We start from the raw sequence: 25,229 nt of genomic DNA, 5'->3' as shown, positions 1-25,229 counted from the left end.
CTTAGGAGGCAGTTCTTTCCCACCTTGACTGTATAACTCACCATCACTTGTGACAGTTTCTTGAATCACTGACACCAGAATCAATACAGCAAAGCTGGCAGAAGATGGGAGTGAGGAGGTGGGAAAACAAATGTGAAAATGTTGCAACCTTTTAGTCCTGTGCTGTCAGCTCAGCACACCATGACGCCTGACTGGACTCACACAGTTTGTACTAACTCAGGCAGTGACTGTACAGGGAGCTGTGGTGGTTCAGGATGCCGCTCTGTGCATCCTCCAAACCAACAACAGGGAACTAAAGGCAATATCCTACGTGAAATGAAGCAGGACAAGGCTCTCTCACAACACTGCTCTCTCTTTGCACCGTGTCTCTCCTAATTAGCCTTCTGGACTGAAAACAGAGGCCTTCGTTACACATAGGGCCCAGCCTGTAGCATGCACAGTGCACACGTCCTATTGGATTTCAGGGCAGAGTGCATTCACATGGTCTGCTTGTCAGAGACCCAGCCATGCTGCTACAAAGAGAATGAAATAAGGGAGGGCATAAGTGAAAGCAACCTGAGCAGCACAGGACAACCCGAACCCACTCAGAAGGCAGGATGGGGGTGCCACCAGGAAGACAGGGGCAGCAGGCAAATATACCTTGGCAGGCTGGGAGGCTAAGCTGGGACCTCACTCCACAAAGAAAACACACTGGAATACGTTCAATATCACTCAAAACCGTGAGAATAGCTTATCACCTAGGAGCTCACTGTATTGACAAGTGGAACAGATGACAGCTAGATCCCAGTTTGGATATTAAAACACAAAGCAATAATGGCACGGATCGATGCAATGCAGTCTCTGTCATCAAGAAAATGCTTCTACCTGCATCAGCTTCAGAAACTGACAAACTTCCCCCAGCCCCTTTGATCATGGCCCAAAATAAAAGGTCTCTTGGCAAGTCCATACTAGACTTCATGCTTTTTTCTCCCCAGGCAAATCATATTTTGCAGTTCTCAGAAGAACATGACTCAAAAATGTGATCACAGGTGAAGGAGAGAAGAGCTAATAGAGAAAGGGAGAGAGCAGCAGAACAGGCATCCTGTTTCAGAGGGCAGAAGTTTATCATCCAGGACAGGATTTCCACTGGGTTTTATCATTGTTTTCGTTGTCTAGAATTAAGGTCATTAAAGATGATGTTTCCACTCTGAATTAGCAATGAGTTCCCACTTAATTTATAGTGCATCAGGTCTCCTGTGCAATTTGGCTCCAGGGACCTCAGTGAAAGTGCTTCTCCCATGAATTAGACGCTGACCTAACTGGCTCTTACTCCCACCTCCCATCTTACCCCCGCTTCCCCTCTCCCCAGTTTCTTCTGGTACCAGAAGAGCACCCCTTGCTTCCTCAGATAACCCATCAGAGATAAGAGCTTTGAAAACCACTACAGAAATAATGATACATAGCTCTGTTCTGCAGTTTTCTCAGCTGTTTTCATTTGTTAGACAGTTAGTATATATCCCAAAACACGCCATACCAGCCGCCTGAGGAGCTATAGCTACTGGAGTAGTTTTGTGAGGCAGCGAAGGCAGAGAGCCCTTCCAGGAGCACAGGGGTGGCACTGGACACGCCGCTAACGCCCTCGGCCCCACCACCTGCCACAGCCCCAGGGGATGACTGCAGCACCGGGCCCGTCCTCACCCTCCTCCCCAGGGCCTTCCCGCGCCTCCGCTCAGATCAAGCGGGGCTGTGAGGGCGGCACGTCCCGTTTCTATCTAACTGACGATTTACCAGTAGACCGAGCGGGCTGGGGTCACCTCAGCCAAGGCGGATAGAAGCAACACAGCGAAAAAGGGCTATAAAACAAATGAATTAACCTTCAGCAAACCCAGAGGTGCCGCCGCCCCCTCAGCCGCGAGCCGCGCGCGCCCCCGCGCGGAGGGCGGAGGCCGGTGGCGGGGGCGCCGCGCGCGGCCGCCCCAACGGACCCGGCGGCTCGCGGCCGGGGAGGGGACCATAGAGGAGGATCGCGCATGCGCACGCCCCGCAGCCGGATGCTGAAGGAAGGTGGGACCGCGCCGACGGTTGGGGCCGGGAAGTCCTTCCTCTGTCCCCGCCCCTGCACGACAACGATTGGCTGCGATGGGCGGAGGCGCCTCGCCTATTGGCTAGGCGAAACGCCTGTCCGGATCGGGCACCGCCGCCATGGTTCGCTTCAAGAACAGGTGAGGCAGAAGGCGCCGCCGCGGGTGCGGGTCCGTCCCGTCCTGCCCCGCTGACGCCGCGCTGTCCCGCAGGTACGTGCTGTGCGAGGTGCTCTCGGAGGACCCGCGGTGCCGGCAGTGCATCGAGGACCGCGCCGTGGGCCTCGCCGTCAGGGAAGCCATCGGGCGGGTGCACGGGGACTACGGCCTGGCCTGCTGCTCCATTTCCTTCACAGGTGCCGGCGGGACGCGCCGCCCCCGCGCCCTCGGGGCGGGAGGGAGGGGGTGAGAGGGGTTCTTCGGGAAGGGCGGGTGCCCGGGCTGACCGGTGCCTCTGTGCCTCCGCAGTGAAGTACCTGAACGCCTACACCGGCACCGTGCTGCTGCGCTGCCGCAAGGACTTCTACAAGCTGCTCTGCTCGGCGCTCCCCTTCGTCAGGCAGCTGGAGAGCCGGGCCCAGCGCTACTCCTGCTCCCTCAATACTCTGCACGTCGGAGGTTAGCCGGGGCCTGGGGGGAGGCCGTGGTGCACAGCCGTACCTTCCAAGCCTGCTAGAATGGAAGAACCCCACCTCACTGCTGGGGATGTGATAGACAGCTTTCATGCCACTAGCTGAGCTGTTTCTAGCAGATCTAAATAAGAAACGGGTACCAGCAGTTCTTTGTTGAAACCCTCATTAATTCTGCTTGAATCTTCATTACATGTAAACAAAAACCAGAGCAGCAAATAGAATATTACATTATTTTCTTTTTAAAATATATTTTCAAAGTATAGTATCATTTATGTCCTGAAAATTAACCACCTGGGGCAAATAACAGGCACATGTTAGAAACTGGTAGTCAAGCATTTAGCACAACAGTGTGGAAAGGAAGTCTACAGTCCCCTCTTAGCACTTGCATTAATAAAGTGGTCACTCGATGCAATGAAAATATCCTAGCAGCTCTGAAACACTTGGTTTTGTAGATTGTTATGTATTGTTCTTGTGACCCCTACAGGTACTATAAGAACATGTCAGAAATTTCTAATCCAGTATAATAGAAGACAGCTGCTGATGTTGTTGCAAAACTGTACAAATGAAGGTGAGTTCCTTCAACTGCTTTCCTAAATGCGGCCTCAGTTCCTGGGGGATTTGTAGCATATGCTGGGCTACTTTTGAACTCTTGAACTGAGAAACATTCCTTTCTTTAGATGTTAAGGATATTCCAGCATATGTGAAGAGATCAAGTAATGACCCTCTGTTCTCTTTGTTGCAGAGGAAAGGCGGTGTATACAGAAGTCCTTGTTGAGCTGTTCCCTTACAGAAGAGCAGTCTCAAAGTGGAGATGAGGAAGATGATGATGGCATAGAGACAGACTGAATGTTACGAGTTACTGTTCAACTCTGTCCTGTACTTGTGTAATCAAGATGTTACCAGTTATCTTCAGTGCTAAGCAAAGCAAGGGACAGAAAAAGCATCTGTACATATTTAGACTTCAATTCCCCCATTCCGAGTGTTCCTAAATAATTTTTTTTCTTAAAATAAAAAATACGGTTTTACTTAAGTAGGTTACTTGCCTGTTTCACTCCAGGAGTCAAAATCACCTGCACTCCTAAGGAGTATAGCAGCTCAATGTGATCTTCATGCTGAGGTAGAAGTGATCTTTAGGCAGTTGGCATCGACAAGGAATGTAGTTATTCGGTACAGAAAAAGCATTAACATCTCACTGTTTTTTACCTTCAAGTGCAGCTGATATCCATAGGGCTGTCCATTGTTTTGAGTCACAAAAGCACCAGTTGTGTACACAGGAGCAGAGATTACATGGAATGCAAGGTAGAGCTGTAAGACTCAACTCCATCTGACCCATTATAAAACTCATAGGTACAAGTACTGCTTAGATATTTATTAAGTTTACACCAATCAGTTACAGGAAAGTAGCATTGCTGGTATTATCTCTTGAATCCATAGGAAAACAAGATACAACTTGAAGATGCTGTCCTCTGGAGACTGCCCCTGCACAAGGGACAGTCTTCCCTGCCTGCATCACTTCCCTTGTCCTAGTGCCTGCGACATGTGGAGGGGAGTTACACCAGCTCCAGCTATTCTGTCTCTTCCCAATGCAAAGAAAAGTTGACTATAAATGTGTAGAGGTAATAGAACACAACAGATACTGGTTAGACACTAAGTAGTTACTCCTGTTCCATGGCTTAAAATGACTGTTACAAATAGCAAACAATAGTACTGTGAATGCAGTTAACAGCATACTTGAAATCTTCTTACTTAGTTGTTTTCTCTACTCTCATCAATAGTTTCCCAGTGTGCATGTAAAGCATTAACAGCAAGATGTGTTACTACTTTCAGGCATCTTTGTCTTAGTTTCTTTGCACTCTCTTGACAAACTGTACGGTCTTTCCATCAAGTGTAGTTAATTGTGACCAAGCGTGAAGTCAAGCTGCTTTCAAAGAATGTTTTGCAAGTGTTTCCTCTATCCTCCTGTATCACTTGAAGTACTCTTTACCTCCTCCCTCTCCCCCTTCTTTCTGGTTTACAGCTGCATACAGAGCTTTGTAAAGTATGCTCTTTGGTAGCAGCCTCCCATGCGCACACGCTCAAGTGCCTTGAGGAAGCACTTGTATAATATGGAGCCTATCACTTTGAAATCAAGCATCTATGTATTGACATAAACTTTTTACATAGGGACACAACCAATGACTTTACCAGTGGTGTTAAGAATGAATACCTGACTCCAGGAGTCTCAAACACCCAGCTTCCTCGCTCAGACCTCTCACAGCATCAGAGGGAGAGAGCACATCAACATTTTAAAGCCTGTGCAAACATAGGTGGACTACTGGTGCAAGTGGGGCCAAAGGTAGCAGAAGACACTTGTCAGTCTTGCTCTGTAAGGCAGGTGGTACTTTATAGCTCCCTGGCATGAATTTTGTCAGTCGGAAGGTAAGATTTGAACTAAGTGGTGGTGTGCTCCACGTTCATAGCACAGTTGGGTTATAGGTCAGGAAGTGTGCAGTACTATAAGTGCATGTGCACATGATTTATTGCAACTGTTGGCCTTGACTGGTACATTACACCTACAGTTCATTTTGTTCAACAAAATCCACACCACTTAACTCATTAGCTCAAATCAAACCACAAGCAGTGCAGAATGCAACCACCCAAAGAAAGAGCGGGGAGGGGTCCAGAAGAGGCATGTTTATAGCCCGAGGTGCTTAGTGCAGACCAACTTACATCCCAGAACCATGCAGATACAGGCCCTTAACCCAGTACAAGAGACCCCAGTTTCTTGCTGGGAGATAAAAAGTTATCTACAGACTCCAGCTATCAGTTATTCTTCCACTTCAAGAGCAGCCAGTGTCAAAACACCATTCAGGTAGTTACCAAGAGCCCTAGGGTGGAGTGTTTATTCTAGATGATCAGGTTACAAAGAATGTGTAGCCCATGGTTGGCAAAAAAAAAAAAAAAAAAAAAAAAAAAAAAAATTAGCAGCCTCACTCACCCACATTAAAACAGTTGAACAACTGAGAGAAGCCAGGAGGTTCCTTCTACCACTAGTGCCAGTACACATTTTAAAATACACAAATTCATCAAGAGTCACTTCAAAACCAAGCAGCCAAGTTCTGCTTTACACTCACCTCAGCTTTAAACCTTTCCAAGCCAGGAGAACAGGAGGAATTCTTGCTCTTTAGAAAAAGAACAGATATAGCAGCTAACACTCTAAAGCCAGGAAGCTTTTTTGCCCGTTTCCAGTGCGGCGGAAATCAGTTCCTCAAGAGAGCAGTCTGACAGCTTTACTGAAACAGCACTACTGTCACAGTCAGATGGACTACTGCCCATGGATACTTCTAGGGAAATAAAGGCTCTCTGCCTCTTCACTTAGCTAATATTGCAGTATTCTGGCAGTGCCACACAGCTGTAAAGACTTTCATACTGCTTATTAGGCCAAAAGAACCGACACGGCATAGACTAGAAGCCTTGGCTCATTTTTCTCTGGGTTATTTTGTTCAAAACTTTGTTTCAGTATAAACTGATTAAGCAGTTGGAATCAAAACACCTTACTTCAACATATACTGTCATGGTTTCCTCCTGAACCCCCTAGAAGCCCTGGAAACACAAGTTTAGTCTGTTCAAATTTAAATACTTAAACTATAGCAGCAAAACAAAGCAAAATGAAAAGAAAACCAGGAGAGGAAACTTCTCTTGAATAGCAGAATCACTTTGTGTGAACAACAGAGGTGCTGAACAGTAGCTTCTGCTTCTGTTTCTTTCTTTTCTTGCCTCCCTTTTCCTCTGTGAAGGATTAAAATGATACTGTCATTCTTCTCACAGAATAGGAATGTCACACAAATGATAAACGGTCTTCCCTAGCCTAAATGACTTCTACAGGTCCATGATACTTCCTATCAACTCACTGAGCACCAGGTAGTTTAATTTTAACAAAAAAATGACTGCAGACAAACTAAGGGAGACTCCATCACGCCTAAAACATGCCTATAAACATGCCTAACTGATTCTAAAGTTGCTGTTGCAACAAAAGATTTTAGGACCCCAAACGTGCAGCAGTTTGCCTTTCAGACAGGTATTGCTTTCATCCATGCCCAAAAAAACACAGCTGGAGCTGACACTCACTTTCACTGAAACTCCCAGGCCCTCCCATCCAACTCTCAGTGCAGTCTCCAAACAAAAAACAGAGCTAAACATCACAACTGAGCATTACAAGTTAGTTTTATCAGCCAGCAGCAAGGTTAGAGGTTTAAGTTCATCTCAACTTGTTTCAGACTCCCTAATTTGAAATCTCAGCTAGCAGCTACCTTGACATTTTGGTCAAACTTAAGTGGTAGCTCAGCAGCTATGATATTTTTATTTTAAAAGTCCATAACCTGAACTTCCTTGGGAGAAAGCTTAAGACATGGCAAATGTGATTGTCAAAAGCCATCTTTGTCCTAACAGGATTCTTTGCTAGTTGCTCTCCCACTAGGAGAGCTGCTTTAAGCTAACAGAAGCCCTCATCAGGTTGTGGTTTCTAAACAGCTTGACAATTTTCAGAACTGTTCTGTGGCCAATATCTGGTCCCCAAAATTGCTGCTATCACTTCTTCCAGAGGAAGAAGGGGAAATAGTCAAATTTTTCACTTCTGATGTCTTTCATGCCTTCAACCCCACCCTTTACCTGATAAATGATCAGCTGTGGACGGTTTGTCCAGTTTCAGGAGGGCTGCCTCAATAGCTTGGCTGAAGGAATTCTGGAAGCTGGGCACAGGTATGCGGTCAGAGCTGTCACTTTCTCCATCACTATCCACTGGCACAGGGAGCGCCAGAGTGTTCTCATCTGAAAGAAAGAAAGGGCCTTGAGAGGCAGAAAGCTTTTCTCACAGTGCATGTGCCCCTCCACGCTTCATATGTTTCTTGTGAAGTTACAAGATTTCTTAGCTTTAGATACATGATAAAGAACCTGAAGTAGTAATACCAAATTTTCTTACCTTTTGTCTTTGGAGCAGGTTTGGGCCATGTTTCTGGTTTTGCCTTTCCAACTCTCAACATCTATCAAAGAAGTTGTAAGATATGATTAAATCCCATGTACTAGAACAATCCCGCACACCCCCTAAGCAGCAAGAGAATCTAGGAACCCCTTCAAGCACTCAAACCCTATGATGTCTCCATAAGCTCTATCCCACATTGTTTTTGTGGGGGAAGCAATTGTGTTCTCAGACTAATCCCCAACTAAGACACAAGCAATTCTGACAAGATTTACTCTGCTACATGGCTTACCTGGGCGAAGGAAGGGAAGGGAGACTCTTCTTCTAAGCTCCCACAGAGCAATGGGCTGACCTGGCTGGCAGCAGGTGACAGTGGAGTTGGAATAGACTCTACAGAGAAAGCAGCAGAAAATTAAAGCCAGTTGCATTTGGCAAAGGCACTCATTATGCTGCTTATCAGAATGAAACAGAAATAAAGTTTTATTATCTTATGTAATTAACCATTTTTCTCTCATTAATTCCATCCATTAGTCACACAGTGGGAACTCTCAAATTTCCTCAATCTTTTTATTTAAGGGAATTTGAGTTTGGGTTGTTTTTCTTTCCTTTTGGGGGTGGTGGTGGTGGTGTATGTCTGCTTATTTTGGAGTGCTGTCTAAGTTTTTTTGGTGGTGTTTTGGTTTTTTTTTTTTTTGCGGGGGGGTGTTAGGGCTTTTTTTTGAAAAAACATTGAAGGATAGTTTCTATTTAATTTTTTTTTTTTTTTTATGAACTGCAAGATAAAACACTTGGTAAAGAATCACTAGACAACGACCTGACTGAGTGCTCATCAACTACATTTGATTTTAGTATGACGTGGTGAGGAAGATGGAGAGGGTAGAAAGAAAAAATGCCAGTAGTGTTTTCCTGGCATACACACTTCCCTCCCCCTCCCCCTCCCCCTTCCTCTTCCCCTCCCTCTCCCTCTCCCCCCTCCCCCCCTGCCCCCCGGCCTTTTTGGGGAATTTTTTTTTCCTTTCTTTTCTTCTGCCTCAGCAAAGATTTAAAAGATGGGGTAACTACCGTGCAGATCTCATATTGTCACTGAAGCAGAGGTAGTAAAAAGCAGACAAAGGACCAGGATGTTTCTTAGCCATGTCAGCCTTTTGTGTTTGATCTCATAGGCAATCCAGGAAAGAAGCAGACTTTGATCAGTATTAAGAAAGTTCAGCATGATGACCTGAGCAGTAGATCCCAAAAGAAATATCAAGAACTAGATGTGATGTGTTTTTCCAGATGCTCACCTGTCTGAAACACGGGGCTTCTGCCAAGAGGAGACAGACAGAAGCTCTGATGATCAGTGCTGGTAGTTTCTCCGGGGCAAGAGGTAAAAGCAGGGAACTGCTGCAGATTCTCTAAAGCAATATGGACCTCTGGATCTAGAAAGAGGTTTTAAATTAAAGCACTACACAATGTGGGGGAGGACTGTCAATACGCAAGTTGTTTCAGGAGTCTAGGAGGTGCCAACTCAATTTTCTTTCCACGCTCTATTTTAGAGACCAGTACAAGCCCTGCTGCTGGATGGAAGCAGTTCCTAGGGTTTGTTTTTTTCCCCTCTTCACTTGTCACTCTATATGCTGATTACTATAAAACCAGAAACTAAGAATCCTGAGAGCTATTTACACCATGAAGATAGCTGTGCCCTCGAATGCCCTCTGTCTCTCCTATAATGGGCAAGTATGCAGGAATTGCATAACATCATTTAACATCCTGACTAAAACAGCTTTTTTTTTTTCCTCTACAGACGTCGTTTCTAATGCCTTGTAATCTTGTTCTAAGTACACACTACAAACTAAAGGCCTTAGAACTCAAGAAATCAGCTCAGCAACTAAAGATGACTGAAAATCCACCAGTTACACTCAATTGCTACTTACATTTGCCCTGTTTCTTGTTTTCTTCTATCTCAATTCTGCGTTCACGTCGTCGTTCATCACGAGCTTTCTTCTGCCGTAGACGTTTCCTCTTTTCAAGGTCATCTATGAGCAATGCACAGCATTGGATATCAAAAAACCCAAACCAGTATTTTAGCAATGTCTTCTCCAGCTTTGAGAACAACACGTTCATTTATAACACATTAATAACAAAATGTGCTTACAAACAACATATGCTCTTCCAAGCAGTCAGGCTTTTTTATTCTTTGTATAATTGTTGTTTATGAAACAGTGAATTGGAGTTGTTCTGTCTAGTAGTCATCAGACAGTTGGTGCAAGAGGAATAGAGCTGCTATGTATGTTCTTTTTTCTGCCATTAGGAGATAAGAACAACTTCCACTTCACCCTCACGGATACATGACAGAGCATACTAGAAAGGCAGTACCAACCTGAAAACAACTCCAAAGTTTCCTTAGAGATGATGGGTGGCTTCAGAGCCAGCTCACAAATGCTGAACTCACAGGTGAGGGGCAAATGACAGAGGTAGCGATGACGCTGTCTTATATCCTGATTAAAAAAGAACAGATACATTATCACAACAAGGTCTAGAGGCTGCCATAGCAATGAACAGCTTATGGAGATTGAACACTCACCATTCGTTAAATCAAATGGAAAAAAGCAGTAGCAGTGACACAGTAATAACACTTTACAAACTATAAACATGCGAAGGATGCCCTGGGTCAGAAGCAAATGCACCAAGATCTCCAGCGACTACACCATAATCAGATTTGGATGCAGTTACTCCAGCTCACTTACTGATTTTCTGGTTATTTCTCCCTTCTCACTCACATCACTGGAATAATTCTACAATATCAGTATTCTGACACAATTCATTTTGCACCGGACCAAATTTGACTTTTACACTTAAATTATTTGCACCAATGACCACCACTTTGCTAGACTGAAACAAGCTGAGTTTTGTATTTTTCCTCGCAGAGATGAAAAACTTGAAGACAATTCCCTACTACTTCCGCATACGTTCTTACTTGAGCGTATCCTTCCTTAAAGATGAATTAAGAATTATGTATAGTTGTTACTGTACATGACAATTCTTACAGTTGTTTTTATCTGAGGTAAAGGAATCCAAGACCCATCCCCTCGTCCACAACTTCAGTGCCTTAAGCACTTTCACTCCCTCTACCTCAAACACTGAAGTTTCTTTCCATCTTTATTTTCATAACGTCCCACCTCTACTTTTGATGCTCAGAAACAACTGTTTGTTCAAGACAGAGGCAGAACACTTCTCAGGGTGAGAAAGATGACAATCTGTCTCGTTCAAGCTACTGTCTTATATGAGAAAAGAATTTCCTTTTTTTAAGACAGCTTTAACAACAAACCAATCTTAAACTTGCAATTCTGTTACTCCTAGAATTTCCCACCTTCTAGAAAAAAAAAAAGCTAGACTGCAGCCTACTTATCAAAAGCAACATAAGGTACTGCACCTTACAGAGATGCCTTCACGGATCAGCACGCCGACCCATTAATAGTTATTATTTCTTATTACTGAAGAGAAACAAGTCTCATCTGTCAGGTACAATGATTAATCTGCTAAAACAAGGGCCCTTAATTAATAAGAAGATAAAACAACTACCTCTGTCATTGAGTAGCCAGTTATCTCCACTACAGCTGCAGTTATCTTCTCTGGACTCTTCTCCAAGCTGCCGTATTCACGAACAAGACATCGAACATTCACAGGGTGAAGATACATACACTGTCCATCCTCCGCTATAAGATAAGATATCGTCACTTGTTCTTTGCCTGTTAATTTTCAATACCCTTCTCCCCACCACAGTGCATTCTCCAGTACCAAAATTAAAGCTCCTTTCAGTTTCAGCTCCATTTCACAGGAGTTAGCTGCATCTAATGACCTGACAAACATCCTCCTCAAGAAGGATCTCAAAGAGGGCAACTCTGTCCCCATGATTCTAGGATCTCATTGCACTGACCTTGATAGAAATAGTAAAAAGGAGAGCTGCTAAGATGTCCACTGCTAATTGTATCTTTAGATTCTTGGTAGCTTGTTTCAGCTGGATTTGGTTCTTCTGTAGTGTTCATATCAGGTTCCCCTATGGTGTCCACCTCAGGTACCTGCTCTTCATCCAGCACTGCCTCTTCTGCTTCCACAGGAGGCGAAGAGGAACTCGCCAGATCAGAGCAAGGCTCCACAAGCTCCTCATCAAATGCAGAGAGATATTCCACACCACACTATCACAGCAGAGAGCATACAGTTAGTACCACATCACCGCCTTTGAAAGATTATCATCTCTGCAAAAAATCTTTGGCACCAGTTCACCGTACACTGCAGTGTTAAGTAGCAGAATTAGGTATTAACAGGACCTGTCAGAGCAGAGTTGTCACCCACCTTTTTTTCTTGGGAAACTGCAGGCTCCACAGCCTTGGAACTTTCTAGGACCAATTCTTCCACAGCTGCGCTGATTCCAGCAATGCCATTGTTTTTATTCTGGTCAGCAGAGAGTGCTGTTTCTCGTTCCTGCAGGTCACCCAAAGAGAACAAGTTTCAATTTCCTATTTAAGCCAGGAGACCACCACAGTTATTTTTAGCCTTGTCCTTTCAGGTTTTCATAAATCTATAATACATCTGTAGACAAAGAGTGACTCTTGAAGAGAGGTCCTCTCCTTCTTGTTACTAGAAAGCACACCCACTGGAGAATGCCCAAAGACTTTGAAAAGGAATATTCTACAGATCTCCTCATGTCTGCCCGATAGAAGTTATCCCAGAAATTGCTGGACCTGAAAGTGAAACACATCTTTCTTTGAAAGCAGAACTCCTTTATGTTTATGGAAGGAATACCATTCAGCTTTCTGTTCTCTTACCTTGAACATCACACCGGACACCTGGGGTCCAAAGGCAACAGTCTCCTCCAAGATTTATAATGCTATTCTAGCAGCAAACATCACCACTTTGCTATTATTTACATCGTGGAGACCAGAATAATCACACACAACCACTTAGGCAGAAGAACGTAGATGCTCATCACTCCACATACTCTTAAAAATAAAGTTACTCCAAAGAGGTTCTCACCTTCAGTTCCTGGATAGCTGCCTCAATAAAGCAAGCCTCTGGGGTGTGTTTTTCTTCCTCATACTGTTTCAGTAATGCCGCTTTCTCCTCCAGAATCACCAGCTGCAAGACCTGCTCCCTGGATGCCAGAAGCAGCTTTGAATACTGACTTTGCTGGTCATCTGAACAGAAGGAGCACCAAATCATTAATATCCACATGCAGAGGCACCAATTTGAACTGCTGTTTCTTCTGAAGTTTTGTTACTGCTCAATTTTGTGAGTTATTCCGCCTCAGGGCGGACAGTACTTAAAAGTTTGATACAGACTCTGCCTATTACCATTATATCATTGATGACACCAGCTGGTGCCACATACCTGCTCTGCCACACACATCTCCCCCAAACAGCAGTACACCCGGCACTTTCAACCCGCCACTTCACCATTCAGTTGCTACACATCAAAAAAAATCAAGTCTAAACTTTTATGCTGTGGAAACATCAGCTTTGAGATGGCTTGGGTGGTCAAAACTTCCTCAAACACCACAGTCTGCTGCTTCTTCCTCTTCTCTATATACTCAAAAATACTGCAACTGGAAAGTTCTGCAAAAGTGACCTCTGTTTTGGCTCAAACTAGTTCACAAACCCATAAGTATTCAAAATCCATACAAAAAATTATTGTGAGTTTAGTTTACTATTTCTGTTGTGCTGCTTCTAAAAAAAGAACTGCAAGTTTAGCAAAAGGTAGTCATCTTTGCTAACAGAGAGCTTACATTAACTATAAAGCTTACAGCAACCATAGCATCACATACCAGTGCAGTCCCTAAATTCACCGCTCCCCAAGGGTTCAACCTTGTCTACAGAACATAAAGTTAATGCTGAATTTCCTGGGTTTAGAATGATCTCAAATCCCATATTTGTTCTTTTGTTTGTTTTATGAAAGGATTTAAAGTCCTTTACTTTCAAATTCTGAGGAACACGTAAGCACAGACCCTGCCTGCTGGATACCCATCATGCCTGAGGAGATGACTTTTTACAGAGCGCTTAAATGCGCGCAGCCTTTCACAAGTGTGACTGCAAAATGAAGTGAGCCAAGACAGCCCACAAAACAGCAATGTTAAGTAAAATTATTTCTTTAGTCACAAAATTTTTGTGATACTAACAGATAAGATGATGATATGTTAGTCACATTACTTGACTGGAGAGAACTGAAGAAGTCAGGCAACAGATGTCTGGAATAGGTTTGCAATAATTTTGATTATTTTCCCATATCATTCTCAGATTTTAGTTGATAAGTGAAGATGATGAAAACCTTGGTGAAGATTACATCCTGGAAATAGTTTAGGCACAGAGACAGTTATTTTTGCTAAGCTGTATAATGAGGAGTCAGGAGGAGAAAAAGTTAAGGACACTGAAGAGCCAACAAAAGCAGTAAGAGTGACACCAATGACTATAGGACACAAAACACACATCAAACTAATACCAATGATTGAGAAGGCAGGAGTCTGCAGTGCAGTACTTCGAAGGGAAACAGCACACAAGTTAAAGCCTTACAAAAAACAAAGTGTGGGTAGAAAACTTGTTATTAATATGTAGTCATTAAGGTTTTCAGCTGCTAAAGCCCACGTTTTGCAGTTTGGTCTATTTTAAGGTGACAGCATGGCATTGCCATGGTAAACCCTCTCTACACAAGTTCTCATCACAATTAGGAGCAGGATGCCAACCACCAGTACTCAGATACGCTCACCTCTGATGTAAACAGGCTGCACCACATTCATCCACTGAGATTTGGGCAGTGCTACCAGAACACCTTTCTCTCTTCTCATAAGTTGCATCGTAATGGTATCACCAATTGCATATTGACGTGTTTCCATAGCAACAACACTGCAACGTAAGGAGGAGGTTAGTAGAGTAAAAATAACATTTCAAAAAGATACATCACTTAATAAATATCAAGTCTCACCTCTTGAGGTCCTTCTTGTGAACAGAGCCATAACAAATAGGACATTTGCTCCAGGTCTTTTCACTCAAGGAGAGATAGTGAAGGATACACGCCCAACAAAAGATATGCCCACAGCGGGTGATCTTTGCTGCGGTTGGTGGGTACAGACATATTGGGCAAGAGGGCACTTCATGGCTACAAATTCGCTGAAATGGCACATGAGAAGAACGGTACAAGTTACAGACTTGGAAATCGGTTCTTGTGCTACAGAAGAAGCCACCTGTAAGATCTACTCTAACATATGAATATTCCAGCTCTTTAGGCTCTGTTTCTTTACCAAGAAATTAAGTAGTCTGTAAATAAGTAACAACTTCAGACTGCACATGGAATAACCTTCAAAGCCACCCATCTGGTATTTCTACTCTAATGACATTAAAAAAGTGACTCTTCTCATGTCTCCTCTCATGTATCCATCATCTGTCAGAGTCAGCAGCATCTTCATCATCCGAATTCAGACGCTGGAAGACAGCAAATGAGCTCTGTCGCCTCACTTACACAAGCAGACTTGTGCAGCCCCGTTTAACTGCAAGACTGAACTTACCTATTTCCTTGAACATGCTAGTTTAGTCAGACACTTTATTAGCATCTGTACATTGCAGAGGCATAACTTCCAGGCAAGCACCTAGATTTTTTCAGCTCTCTTGTAGCATCAGGTAACAGTAAGTTTAACTCCTCTCTGGCTACACCATACTCCAAGACTAGTCTTGGCAGATAAGAAGTTTCTACTTGAGGCAACCTAAAGTTCTGACCACAATTCTCAAGAGATTTCCCATTTTGTTGCTAGGCAAGATGGGCCACCTATGCACAGAATAATTCTTCAAAATTCTACACTCTAGTCCTCTTCCATGGACTCATGCCCAAGTTTTCTGTTAATATCTCGATCACAAGGACTCTGTCTACAGAATGTCAGATACTATTTTTGATGAGCTCCCATCTGCGAAAGCAAGAAGAAGCTGCTAATTTTCCTAATAGATTTTAGCACTTCTCTTTTCCTGTCATGAAAGTATTTCATAATATATTCCATGACAGATCTTTCCCAGTATTGTGGGAGTGACAGAAGAGGCCTCAACTCAAAAACAGCTGAGTTTTACGTAACATCACAGAGATAAAGAGGCAATTAAAGACAGGTTGAGCTCCTTAAAAAGAAGAAAAAAAAAAATCTAGCCCATCACAACTGACCACTTGTTCCACAAAGTCCCAGTTGACCAAGGTATCTGGATCAGCAAAGTGGACTGTGTAGTCCTGTTCTTCAGAGACAACAAACTGGCAGCTGGGGAAAGGCAAAGAGACAGATGATCCACTCAGTTGTTTCTAAAAATTCTTTGAGAACTATCCTATAGGATTCTCTGAGCTGCTTCTTTGTCCAGCAGAAAACTGCTGGACACAGTCAGTAACTTCTACCAGCAAAAAACAAGAGTTCAATTCACAACCTGATTTCCAGAATACAGGTGTGTGTAATTTCAGTTAGACACAACATCACATACTAACTACAGAATGAGCCAGGCAGAGTGGTTTTCCAGAAACACGTAAGAAACAGCCAGCTCCATTGAGGATCTATTAAAAAACAGGGAATCCACAAGTGGAAAAAAATATACTCACAAAAACTAGAACTACTGGGGTACCTGCAAATAGACTTCACTACAATAAGCCACAAAACAACAGGAAAAAATCAGAAGCATCAATGCTGAAAATAGTATTTGTTATCTTTAACATGATCAGACACAGAAGTCCTGAACACCCTTCAAATTCCGGTGAATGTGACCATTATTTCCAGTCAAAAGCAATTCTGCTGCTGGATTACTATACGGGTCATCATTTGGGTTATACTACATACCTAAGGGCCTGTGAAATAATCAGCAGCTTAAGAACTAAGACCCACACGAGTAATTGCTTCTGGGACTTGTAAATTGAAATTAGCTTTCATCCAGCAACTGTTACCCCTACCATCTCAACATACTTTTTTTTTTTTTTTTGAAAAAACAACTGCCTTCTGTAAGAGAACTACATAGGGCTTCCTAAATGGATTGTCATGTTCCACAAGCAATTGTAGAACATCAGAGCAGAAGACTAATTGTTTTGTATCTGAAGGACTCAGTCCATCAGATCCCCTGTAAACAGGTAAAGATGACAACTTGATGTATTTTTATCTCTTTCAAGTATAGTCATTACCACTAAAAACACTACAGAGAAGTAACTTCACCCTGGAAAAGTCAATACAAGTAGTCAAGGTCAAACACAACTCCCTGGCTGATCATCCCTTACAGCTCAGCGCCTCTGCAGAAGTCTACGAGCCCTGCCAGTCTTCCACTCACTTGGCCTGTAGGAAGAGCTCCTTGTTGAAAGGCTTATGTCCCCACTTGTTCCTTTTCCCCCAGTTGCCATGTCCATTCCCATCAAAATGGCCTGGTTGGCCACGGGGTTCAAAAGTGAAGTTCAGTAAGTGGTTCAGATTAATCTTCTTGGGACCAGAGAATTGGGCAGGGCTGAACTCTGCCCGCTGAGCCTCTGCTACCTAAGAGACAACAGCATCTGTTAGAACTTGCTAGAGTTTACTGCAAAAGCATCAGTACAAGTTGACACCAAGGCCCCATCAGTGATTACATACAAAATACGCAGCATCCATTCACTCACCTTCTCCCATTCCAGTTCTGCAAATCAAGTAGTGCAGCGTTAGAAGCGCATGAAAACCTGAAAGTTAGAACTGAGTGGTCTTACCCCACACTGATCAAAAGAAGGAGAGCATAACAACCACCGACATAAGGACAAGTAAAAGCTGGAAAAACCTAGTAGTCCAGGTTAATAACAGAAGAAAGCTGTTCGAATCCTGACAATATTCTTTTAGATGGAAAGTGAAGCAAGTCTGATTACTATTTGCGCAGGCTGTACTTGTTTTGGTTGGTTTTCATATAACAAAGTAAAGAATGAGATAATTCAACAGACACAGCAGGGGAGTTCTGATAATCAGCAATTTAGGTGAGCAGCATTGCTCATCTACTAAAACTGAAAAATTCGACTAGCAATGAAAACCCATAAACAGTCTACAACATTTACACCCACATCAGCATAAAAGCCTGGGCCTGGTTTTACTCCATCTCGATGCCACCAAGGCCAATACAATTACTTTCCCAATACTGCTAGCACATGCAAATTTGTACACTGAAGTGGTTTGACACAAGCACCTCAGACTTAAAAGCTAAGAACTGTACCACTAGATATTTTCATGAAGGACCTCTGTTTCATGAGATATGTACATGGCCTGTCTAGGTACCCATTCCTCGGGTGGTATTTTTTATTGCAAGTCTCTCAGAGCAGAGAGCACTCCTCTTCTCTTGTTGCCAAGTTGTTCTGCTCACGCTCACTCTGGCATCTCAACGATGTTTGCACCTCTTATCGCTCTTCCCCTTCCCAGCCCAGGAGCTGAACACAGAAGACCTATCTAGGCAGGTCAGAATGATCCTCTCGTCCCAAGAAAGAAGGCCTTGGAGGCATGGCATTACAATTCTCACCTCATCTCGTCTTCCACCATTATAAGAGCTAAAAAGTTTGCCACTGCCGCCACTACCTCCCCTTTGAGGGGGCATCTTGTTAAAAGCTTTGCTTTTCTGTGAATTGGAGCGACGGGACTGACTGGAAAAGTTCTCATTTTTTGAATATGAAGTTTCTCTTTTACGATTATAACGCTGTTTGGATCCACTCGTATTCTTTCCATCTGAAAGAAAAAAGAAAACAAACCAAACAACAAGAATCAGATCAGCAGCCTCAGAGTTGTTCACACGCACTGCAGCTCAGCCAGCTTCGCATCAGCGATGTGCCCACCCCGGCCACTGCCTTGGACCCTGGTTAAAAGGTTGTTGTTCATCAGGACATCAAACCCCCACAGCAACAGAAACTGCTTCACACCTATCACTACACAAAGAGTATAAAAGGAGGATGTATTTGCTGTGCTTTATCTTTTATTAGAATGGTTTAATTTTCTTCATGGTTGGATGGAATCACCATCACCAGATGGTGATGGTGGATTTGGAATCACCATCACCAGACTTAGCGTGTTGCCTGGTACATTAAGTGATAAACACCAACACCATATCTTTGTGCCCCATTACAAAAATTGATAACAACCACTTCATTTTTTCATTCAATTTTCTGAAAATGCACGATTTATCACATTGTTCCCTTATATACTGCTCCCCTCCTTTGTTTTGAAGTCTCCCACTTTGCAAGACTCCATTGCCTGTTTTCACTCCATTCTGCCCCCTACGCTTCAGAGACCCCAACAGATCTAATTCTGTTTTAAAAATACCCTTTTCTTTCACAAGGCCAATAAATGCTAATCGATCTTGAAGCACAAACCCAATGCTTTGGCCTTGCAGGGCACATACCTAATATCTAAGTACTAAGTCCACCAACCTATGCAACAAGAACTGTTTGCTCGAAAGCATGCTGAACACACCACCGACCCTAATGCAGGACACAGCAGTGAAGCACAAAGCAAAATACTGCAGGAATAAAGCTCACATAAGCAGAAAAATCAGTCAGGCTCCTGAAAGGGGTCTCCTGTATCTAAACAGCTGCTTCACCAGACAGCTAGAACCGAAAATTAATACTATGAAGCTATTTCTAATAGTCTTAACACAGGACCAGAGTTGCCCCAAGGACACAGCAAATTGCTTACCTGTCACTTAACCTAGTTTTTCCACTGATTGCCCTAAGTTTTATTTGTAGAAGATGTATGTTGATAAGCTTGGAAGCAAAACTCCACAGGCCCAGCGAGATGTCTATCCACACCAGCCAGCCCCACAGTCACTCTGGATACTCAGTAAGCGTTACACAAACAGTAACGCCTCATACAATATCTAGATCCATTTTATAAAAGCCTACCAGTTTCTTTTTTCGCACTTTGTAATCCTCCCCGCCCCTTAATGTAAATCTTACCTGGCAGGCAAACACACCACGGCGATTCAGAATCACGCTACTCATATGGGTAGTTTTCATTACCAGTGCCTCCAGTTTTCCCCTTCCCCAGCACCACTTCCAATCTACCTGAGCATTTAAAACAGCTGGAATTGGATCATCCACACGAAGTCTCACTTTTTCGTTATATTCAGTTTTCTCTCCCCCCTTTGCCCCCAAAAAGAGGGGGCCAGTAGACTGGAAGGTCTGCATGTTATTGTACACTACTGAGGATCCGACTTCTTAAGTAATAAAAGTGGTCTGACTGGGTTTTGTGGTGGTCTGCTGTTTCTTGCACATGGCAGACTTCAGTCTTTGCCTGCAACTACAGCTATAGAAGTAAAAAGACTTTATCATTACTTTCACATGATGTGACAAGAGACATTTTGCAGACAAACTTTGTCACCAGAACTGGTCATTTACTCTGCTATTCAAAAGGCTGATCCTTTAATTCAGAATTAAACCAACTCCGTCGGAACCCCAGATGTGGAACTCAAACACACGCTTGCACAGCTCGCAGTGCTACAATGCACGTCAGGCTAAAGACGTAGGATGAGTGTTATCAGGAAAAAAACACACCAGAAGCTGCCAAGTACTGAGGGTGTGACCAGGTCTGGCTGAACGATTACTTAGATAGACCTTTTTTGAAAGTGTTTATAGGGAAGAGGCTATAATCAACACCACTGAGTTGCTGGTAAAAGATTAAGTATTTTGAAGAGGTTTGGACTACTACTTCAGTTATTCAAGAGCAGAGCTTGTCAGTTCAGAGCTCAGCCACCCTCTTAAATCTGCAATTTCAGTAAACATGCTAGAGAAGTGCATGCCTATTGTGTCTACAGCAACTTTGCAGTTTCTCTGCGATCACCAACTGGGGAAACCAAACAATCAAGACAAGAAGTTGAGCCTAAAGTGGGTCTTTACAGGGCCCAAGAACAGCTTGTACCTGCAGCTGACAGAAGAATTTCCTACCACTTAAGAGTTTTAATCAAGTTAGTCACCATCCAATTTGTCCGCCAGCTGGGTTACGCACATTCCTGTCATACTACAGGTCCTTTCTGACCAACTCCAACAGCCTTTGGGAGTCACTCTAATGACTCTCACATTCTGTAGAAAAGTCCTCTCCCCACCTGTGCCGTTTTTAGGAAAGACCATACATGACAATCTAAATCCTTCAAACCTGATTTTACTGACTGCAAGTTTCTCCTCCCAGAATAATTACCCTCATGAAAATTCTGGTCCACCAGAGTAGTTTTGAAATCAGCCAGCCGACAACCAGGAGTTTGGAGTATGCATTTGTAAACCGGAACAGTTTTCCCCCACCCCAAATCTAAGCAACGCCGTTCCTTCCAACCTTGCCAGTGTGCCACGCGTCATGGAGCGCTCTGCTTTGTATCATCCCTCCTTGCATTCCTATGAAGAGCAGCGCAGGACAGGGCTATCTGCACTCATGCAGGGAGAAAAGTGGAAGATTGTCACTGCCATCCTCTCTTGTTAGATCCATTTTAAGTAGTGTAGGTTTGGATTTGGGAGTTTTCTTCCCTCTCTTCTTGGCAAATTAGGAATGAGCAACAACGCTGGTGAGGTACTTACTCTCCACTCAGCTCCTCAGTTAGTCCTTTTGCCGGTCTCACAAGGTCTGACCTATAATAAATATATCCACTCATCCACACTCCAAGAGAACACAGACTTATAAAAAAAAATACTGCCTATATAATTTCATAAAACTAGCAACAAAGCCATTCTTGCTTCTGAAGCAAGTCTTCACATCTGTGGTTTCTCCTGCTGGATACCACATCCTGTTAGAGGACCTCTATCTCCAAAGATCCAGAGAACGGAGATGAAGTTCACAGGACTAAAAGCAGCTCTAGGTGACCACTTCGGTCCTGGAGTTGCGGTAGTTTGCTATTGGGGTGGGGACTGCAGTTTCCTTCCAGCTTTGTTTGGCTCTTCTTTTCAGCTGAGCCATGTTGAAGCCAACCGCATTGCGTAAGGGGTTTGGGTGGTGGATCACACTAAGCCCCAGGGTGATTTCATGAAAACACACTGAAGCTACTGCTGCTGCTAAGGCAAACATCCCAGTGAGCAAGAGGTGACTGAGCAGTCACCCACCCCAGCTAAGCATGCTCACACTGTAATAATAAGGCCCAGTTTGCCAGAACCAATGTTGTCCATCAGGTCTCCAGGACTGCAGAGAAACTCAACAAGCCTATTTTCCCTTAGCTACTTTATTCCATCCTGATAGGATGTGATTCCTGTTGGTGCACTAATATAACCTAAAGAAACCCTTCCATTGGAAACGTTAATTCAGTTTCTAAGGCCAAGTTTGAAGGATAGCTGGAACCCAACTTCCACAAGTACAAGAGCTTACAGTATCCTATTTAGCCCATTTCAAGCTGTGCTGCAAGAGAAACGGAAGGAGAAGCTACCACAAGGTTTCATGAACGTCCACTTCTTCATTTCTTCCTCTGGACTTGATCACAGCAGGTAACTCTGAAACGCATCTAAATGGTGAGAGCCTGACTAGACTCAAAGCCAGTGACCATCAGTGCAAAAGACACTTATACAACAAAAGGTCAGCGTTTTGGGGAGGGTCTGTGGTCCCTCAAGGATACTTTTCATTTCAAAGGAGACACAAGATTTTCAGAATACCTCCTATACCTCTCCTAAAACAGGAGAGAAATCGGGTGGACCATGTCAGCTACATGTAGAATGAAAAGGAAATCAAGAAAAAAATCCCATATGGTGACATGCCAGTGTCTTGCACGCAACAGCTACCAAAACACAGCCACAATTTAACAGAGCTGCATCCTGTATGCTTGTCCTGTGGTTGTTTGCCTGAATCTGACCAAGGGAATCTTCTCATTTTAGTTGTCAGTACCCTCCAGTTAAGATATTCCCAAATACACATCTGCTCCTAAAGAGGTTAAAGAGATTCCAATTTTTCCAGGCCTCTTTCATGCACCATAAAGGAAGCAACTCATTCCAGATCCCTTGGCCCTTGTTAAGAAACAAGCATCTTAGAAGCAGAATTACGTTGAGACAAAATTTTCTTCTGTTTTATTAAAAAAAAAAAAAAAAAAAGAGGTCTTCAAAAAAGTTGGGTTTTTTTTAAATTAAAAGTTAGCCTATTATACAGGAGTAGTAGAGTATGGTACATGAGGATTTCTCTCCTCACTGCCCTCTGCTACTAGTGACATTGTTTCAAGCCAGTCAAAAGTGGCATTCCAGAAAAATCACTTACTGCTTTTATTTTGGGCTGGAATGACAGGCCTTTTATTTCCTTCCTCACTACAGATACTATTTCTTCCACTTAAAGGCCACAGGACAGGACAGGCGATCTTAACTCCTTACTGAAATATGTTTATTTTCTGCAAACAATCCTCCATACAGCATCACACATCACTAGAGCAAGTAGCTGTAGTGATGAGGTGTCCCTTAGCGAGACAGGGACAGAAACCAGTTCTCCACAACAGGAAAACCTCGTGTCTGCTAGCCTTTCACACTGCCTCTTGCAATACATGTGGAAAAGTTTATATCCTTCGTTTTTCCATCACAAGCCAAAGATCTGGTTCTAAAACTCTTGTTGCATACCTAGGACGTGATATCCCCTGCTTCCATTCATCTGTTCACTAGATGGAAAAAAAAAAAAAAAAAAAGGGACTGAAAAATAACAAGAGTAGCTAGGGATAATAAGATCCTTGCACCAAATCCTGTTGCCGATGCAAAAAACTTTGCAAATCAGTTAGGAGCTCTTCCAGAAATGACTGCCAAAAAAGTTTGTCCTAAAAAGACTTTCATGTGTTTGAATCTGAAGTTAAAACTTAACTACGACCGCACAGTTACACCACAACCTGGGGAGCTGTAGGTGAGCCAACTCCCATCTCACTCGCTTCAGTCTATCCTGTGGAAGACCAGTTATCAGAGGTGAAGAGCAGATAATACTTGGTTACCCGGGATCCGAGTGCATTTGGAAGGTCTGGGAAGGAGTCAACACCTTCCAGATACTCATTTTGTTAACGTCTCGAATACATTGTTGCTTTCTCAGAGACCTGAAGTAATACAGTTGAAACAAACCACTGAGGAGGAAGGAAATTAGTACAGCGATGGTGGTGTAGCAACCTGTTGACACTCTCACATGTACTTCTGGGACTAAAACCACTAATTTTAATGACTACTGCCCCATTTCTAGGTTTTAGAAAAAAAAAACAAAAAAAACCGCAAGGCTGCCAGGAACACTCTGCTCCCAAACAGCCTTAGAGAACTGGAGGCGGCTCAGGTCTTACCTTGAAAAGAGAGATGACAGGAACCATAATGGCTCCTCATGAACTGCTATGTCAGCAAAACTAGCTGTTTGCAACGACAGACCTAACACTTTGCTTTAAATGCCAGAGGAGCAAACAACACGTAACTAACTCCGAGCTCCTCCACAGCGGGTTACTGAAATACAGCCGGTACGGGAAACGCCGTCTGTCGATACCAGACCTCCTTCGGCACCACGTAAAAGCGCACACAACTTGAGCGCAGAATAAAGTTAAGGGTTCTCTTAACAGGCCCCGGCAAACATGTATTGTAACTATAAACCCAAAGCTTTAGCTCTCAAGCTGATTACTGCAGTGCCCGTAGGGATAGAGCGTTAACCCTTACGTCGGAGAGCGGAGGAACCCCAGCGCGCCCAGCGGGGAACGCAGCCGGAAGAGGAAGGAAAAAGAAAGGAAAAACAGCCGTGACCTGAAACGGAGCTGCTTCAACCCAGCCGAGAGGCGAACAGCCCGAGCAGGGCAAGTTCAGCTTCACCACGGCCCCGGCCCCGGCCCAAGGCCATCCCCCAGACCCGGGGGCCGCCGAGGGGCCACCGCTAACGGCCCGAAGCCCCCGGGGCTCCCGGAGCCCCCCTCCCTCCGCCCCGCTCTTACCGCCTTTGGGCTTAGACTCCCCCGCGGCGGGCCCGGCCGAGGCGGATCGCGGCTGCTGCCCTTTGCTGCCGGCCGAGGAGCCGGGCGCACCGGAGCCGCAGGGGCTGCTCTTGTCCATGGCGGAGGCTGAGGCGGGGGTGGCGCCGGGCGGGCTCTGCAGCATCAACGGGCGCCCCGGCGGGCGAGCGGCGGCCCTGAGCAGGGGGGCACGACGGGCGCTGGCGGAGCCGGCGGGGGCCCAGGCTCATGGCCCGCGGGGGCGACCGGCGGGGGCGGCGCAGCGCGGACTCGGCCTCCTTCATGGCGACATCTTCTCGCTGCTCCGCTCGAACCGGGGAGGGCCGCGAGAGGCCGGGCCGGGCCTGCGGGGCTCCGGGAGACGCGGGAGGGAGCTGCTCACGGAGCCCCGCGGGGCCCGGCGCTGCCTGCCGCCCGAGTGGTCGGCGCCGCCCAGGCACCCACCGGCTCCTCGGCGCCGCCCCGGCCCCGGCTCGGCCGCCGCTGCCCCGTAATGGCGACGAGCCGCCGACAGCAGTGGCCGGGACCCGGATGGAGCCGTTCCCGGGCGGCCCCGCCGCACGACGGGACTCGTAGTCCCCGCCCGCCGCGCAGCGCGCCGGGAGCTGTAGTCCCCGGCGGGCCCCGGGCACCCGCCGAACCCGCACCGAGCCCCGGCCGGGCGGCAACAAGTCCTGTGGGACCGGCCCGGGAGGAGCCCCCCACCCGGGCG

The 25,229-nt window shown here is 44.9% G+C and overlaps 2 protein-coding genes across 2 annotated transcripts; one reads left to right on the top strand and one right to left on the bottom strand.

Annotated features, from left to right (window-relative positions):
* Positions 1 to 2,009: 2,009 nt before the first annotated feature.
* On the top strand, positions 2,010 to 3,936 carry POP5 (POP5 homolog, ribonuclease P/MRP subunit; the record flags this gene model as incomplete). Its single annotated transcript, XM_082491913.1, has 5 exons — positions 2,010 to 2,170; positions 2,214 to 2,416; positions 2,529 to 2,678; positions 3,177 to 3,260; positions 3,435 to 3,936. 5 exons carry the CDS (start codon positions 2,010 to 2,012, stop codon positions 3,536 to 3,538), a joined length of 702 nt encoding a protein of 233 aa, XP_082348039.1. The 3' UTR covers positions 3,539 to 3,936.
* Positions 3,937 to 4,040: 104 nt separating this feature from the next.
* On the bottom strand, positions 4,041 to 24,861 carry RNF10 (ring finger protein 10). Its single transcript, XM_082491427.1, has 17 exons — positions 24,500 to 24,861; positions 18,143 to 18,345; positions 16,949 to 17,148; positions 15,816 to 15,906; positions 14,598 to 14,782; positions 14,382 to 14,518; positions 12,660 to 12,820; positions 11,979 to 12,107; positions 11,563 to 11,821; positions 11,208 to 11,341; positions 10,006 to 10,123; positions 9,560 to 9,661; positions 8,930 to 9,064; positions 7,939 to 8,036; positions 7,650 to 7,710; positions 7,340 to 7,498; positions 4,041 to 6,460 (listed from the first exon to the last, which is right to left on the bottom strand). Exons 1-17 carry the CDS (start codon positions 24,660 to 24,662, stop codon positions 6,384 to 6,386), a joined length of 2,412 nt encoding a protein of 803 aa, XP_082347553.1. The 5' UTR covers positions 24,663 to 24,861; the 3' UTR covers positions 4,041 to 6,383.
* Positions 24,862 to 25,229: the final 368 nt, after the last annotated feature.

This window comes from Vanellus vanellus (assembly GCF_965231255.1).
Source record: "Vanellus vanellus genome assembly, chromosome: 16".
In the NCBI taxonomy this organism is placed as follows: domain Eukaryota; kingdom Metazoa; phylum Chordata; class Aves; order Charadriiformes; family Charadriidae; genus Vanellus; species Vanellus vanellus.
Note: the sequence above shows the minus strand (reverse complement) of the source record. Positions and strands in the feature narration are given on the sequence as shown.

Bases quoted from the DNA above. Each gene is read 5' to 3' on its own strand.
- RNF10 (XM_082491427.1), bottom strand. From the start codon at position 24,662: ATGCTGCAGAGCCCGCCCGGCGCCACCCCCGCCTCAGCCTCCGCCATG. The intron at 12,821-14,381 runs GTGAGCGTATCT...CCTTCTGTTCAG, and splicing joins GCAGCCTGTTTACATCAGAG to ATGACCAGCAAAGTCAGTAT. The intron at 10,124-11,207 runs GTAGTTGTTTTA...TTTTTTAATCAG, and splicing joins CTGGCTACTCAATGACAGAG to GATATAAGACAGCGTCATCG.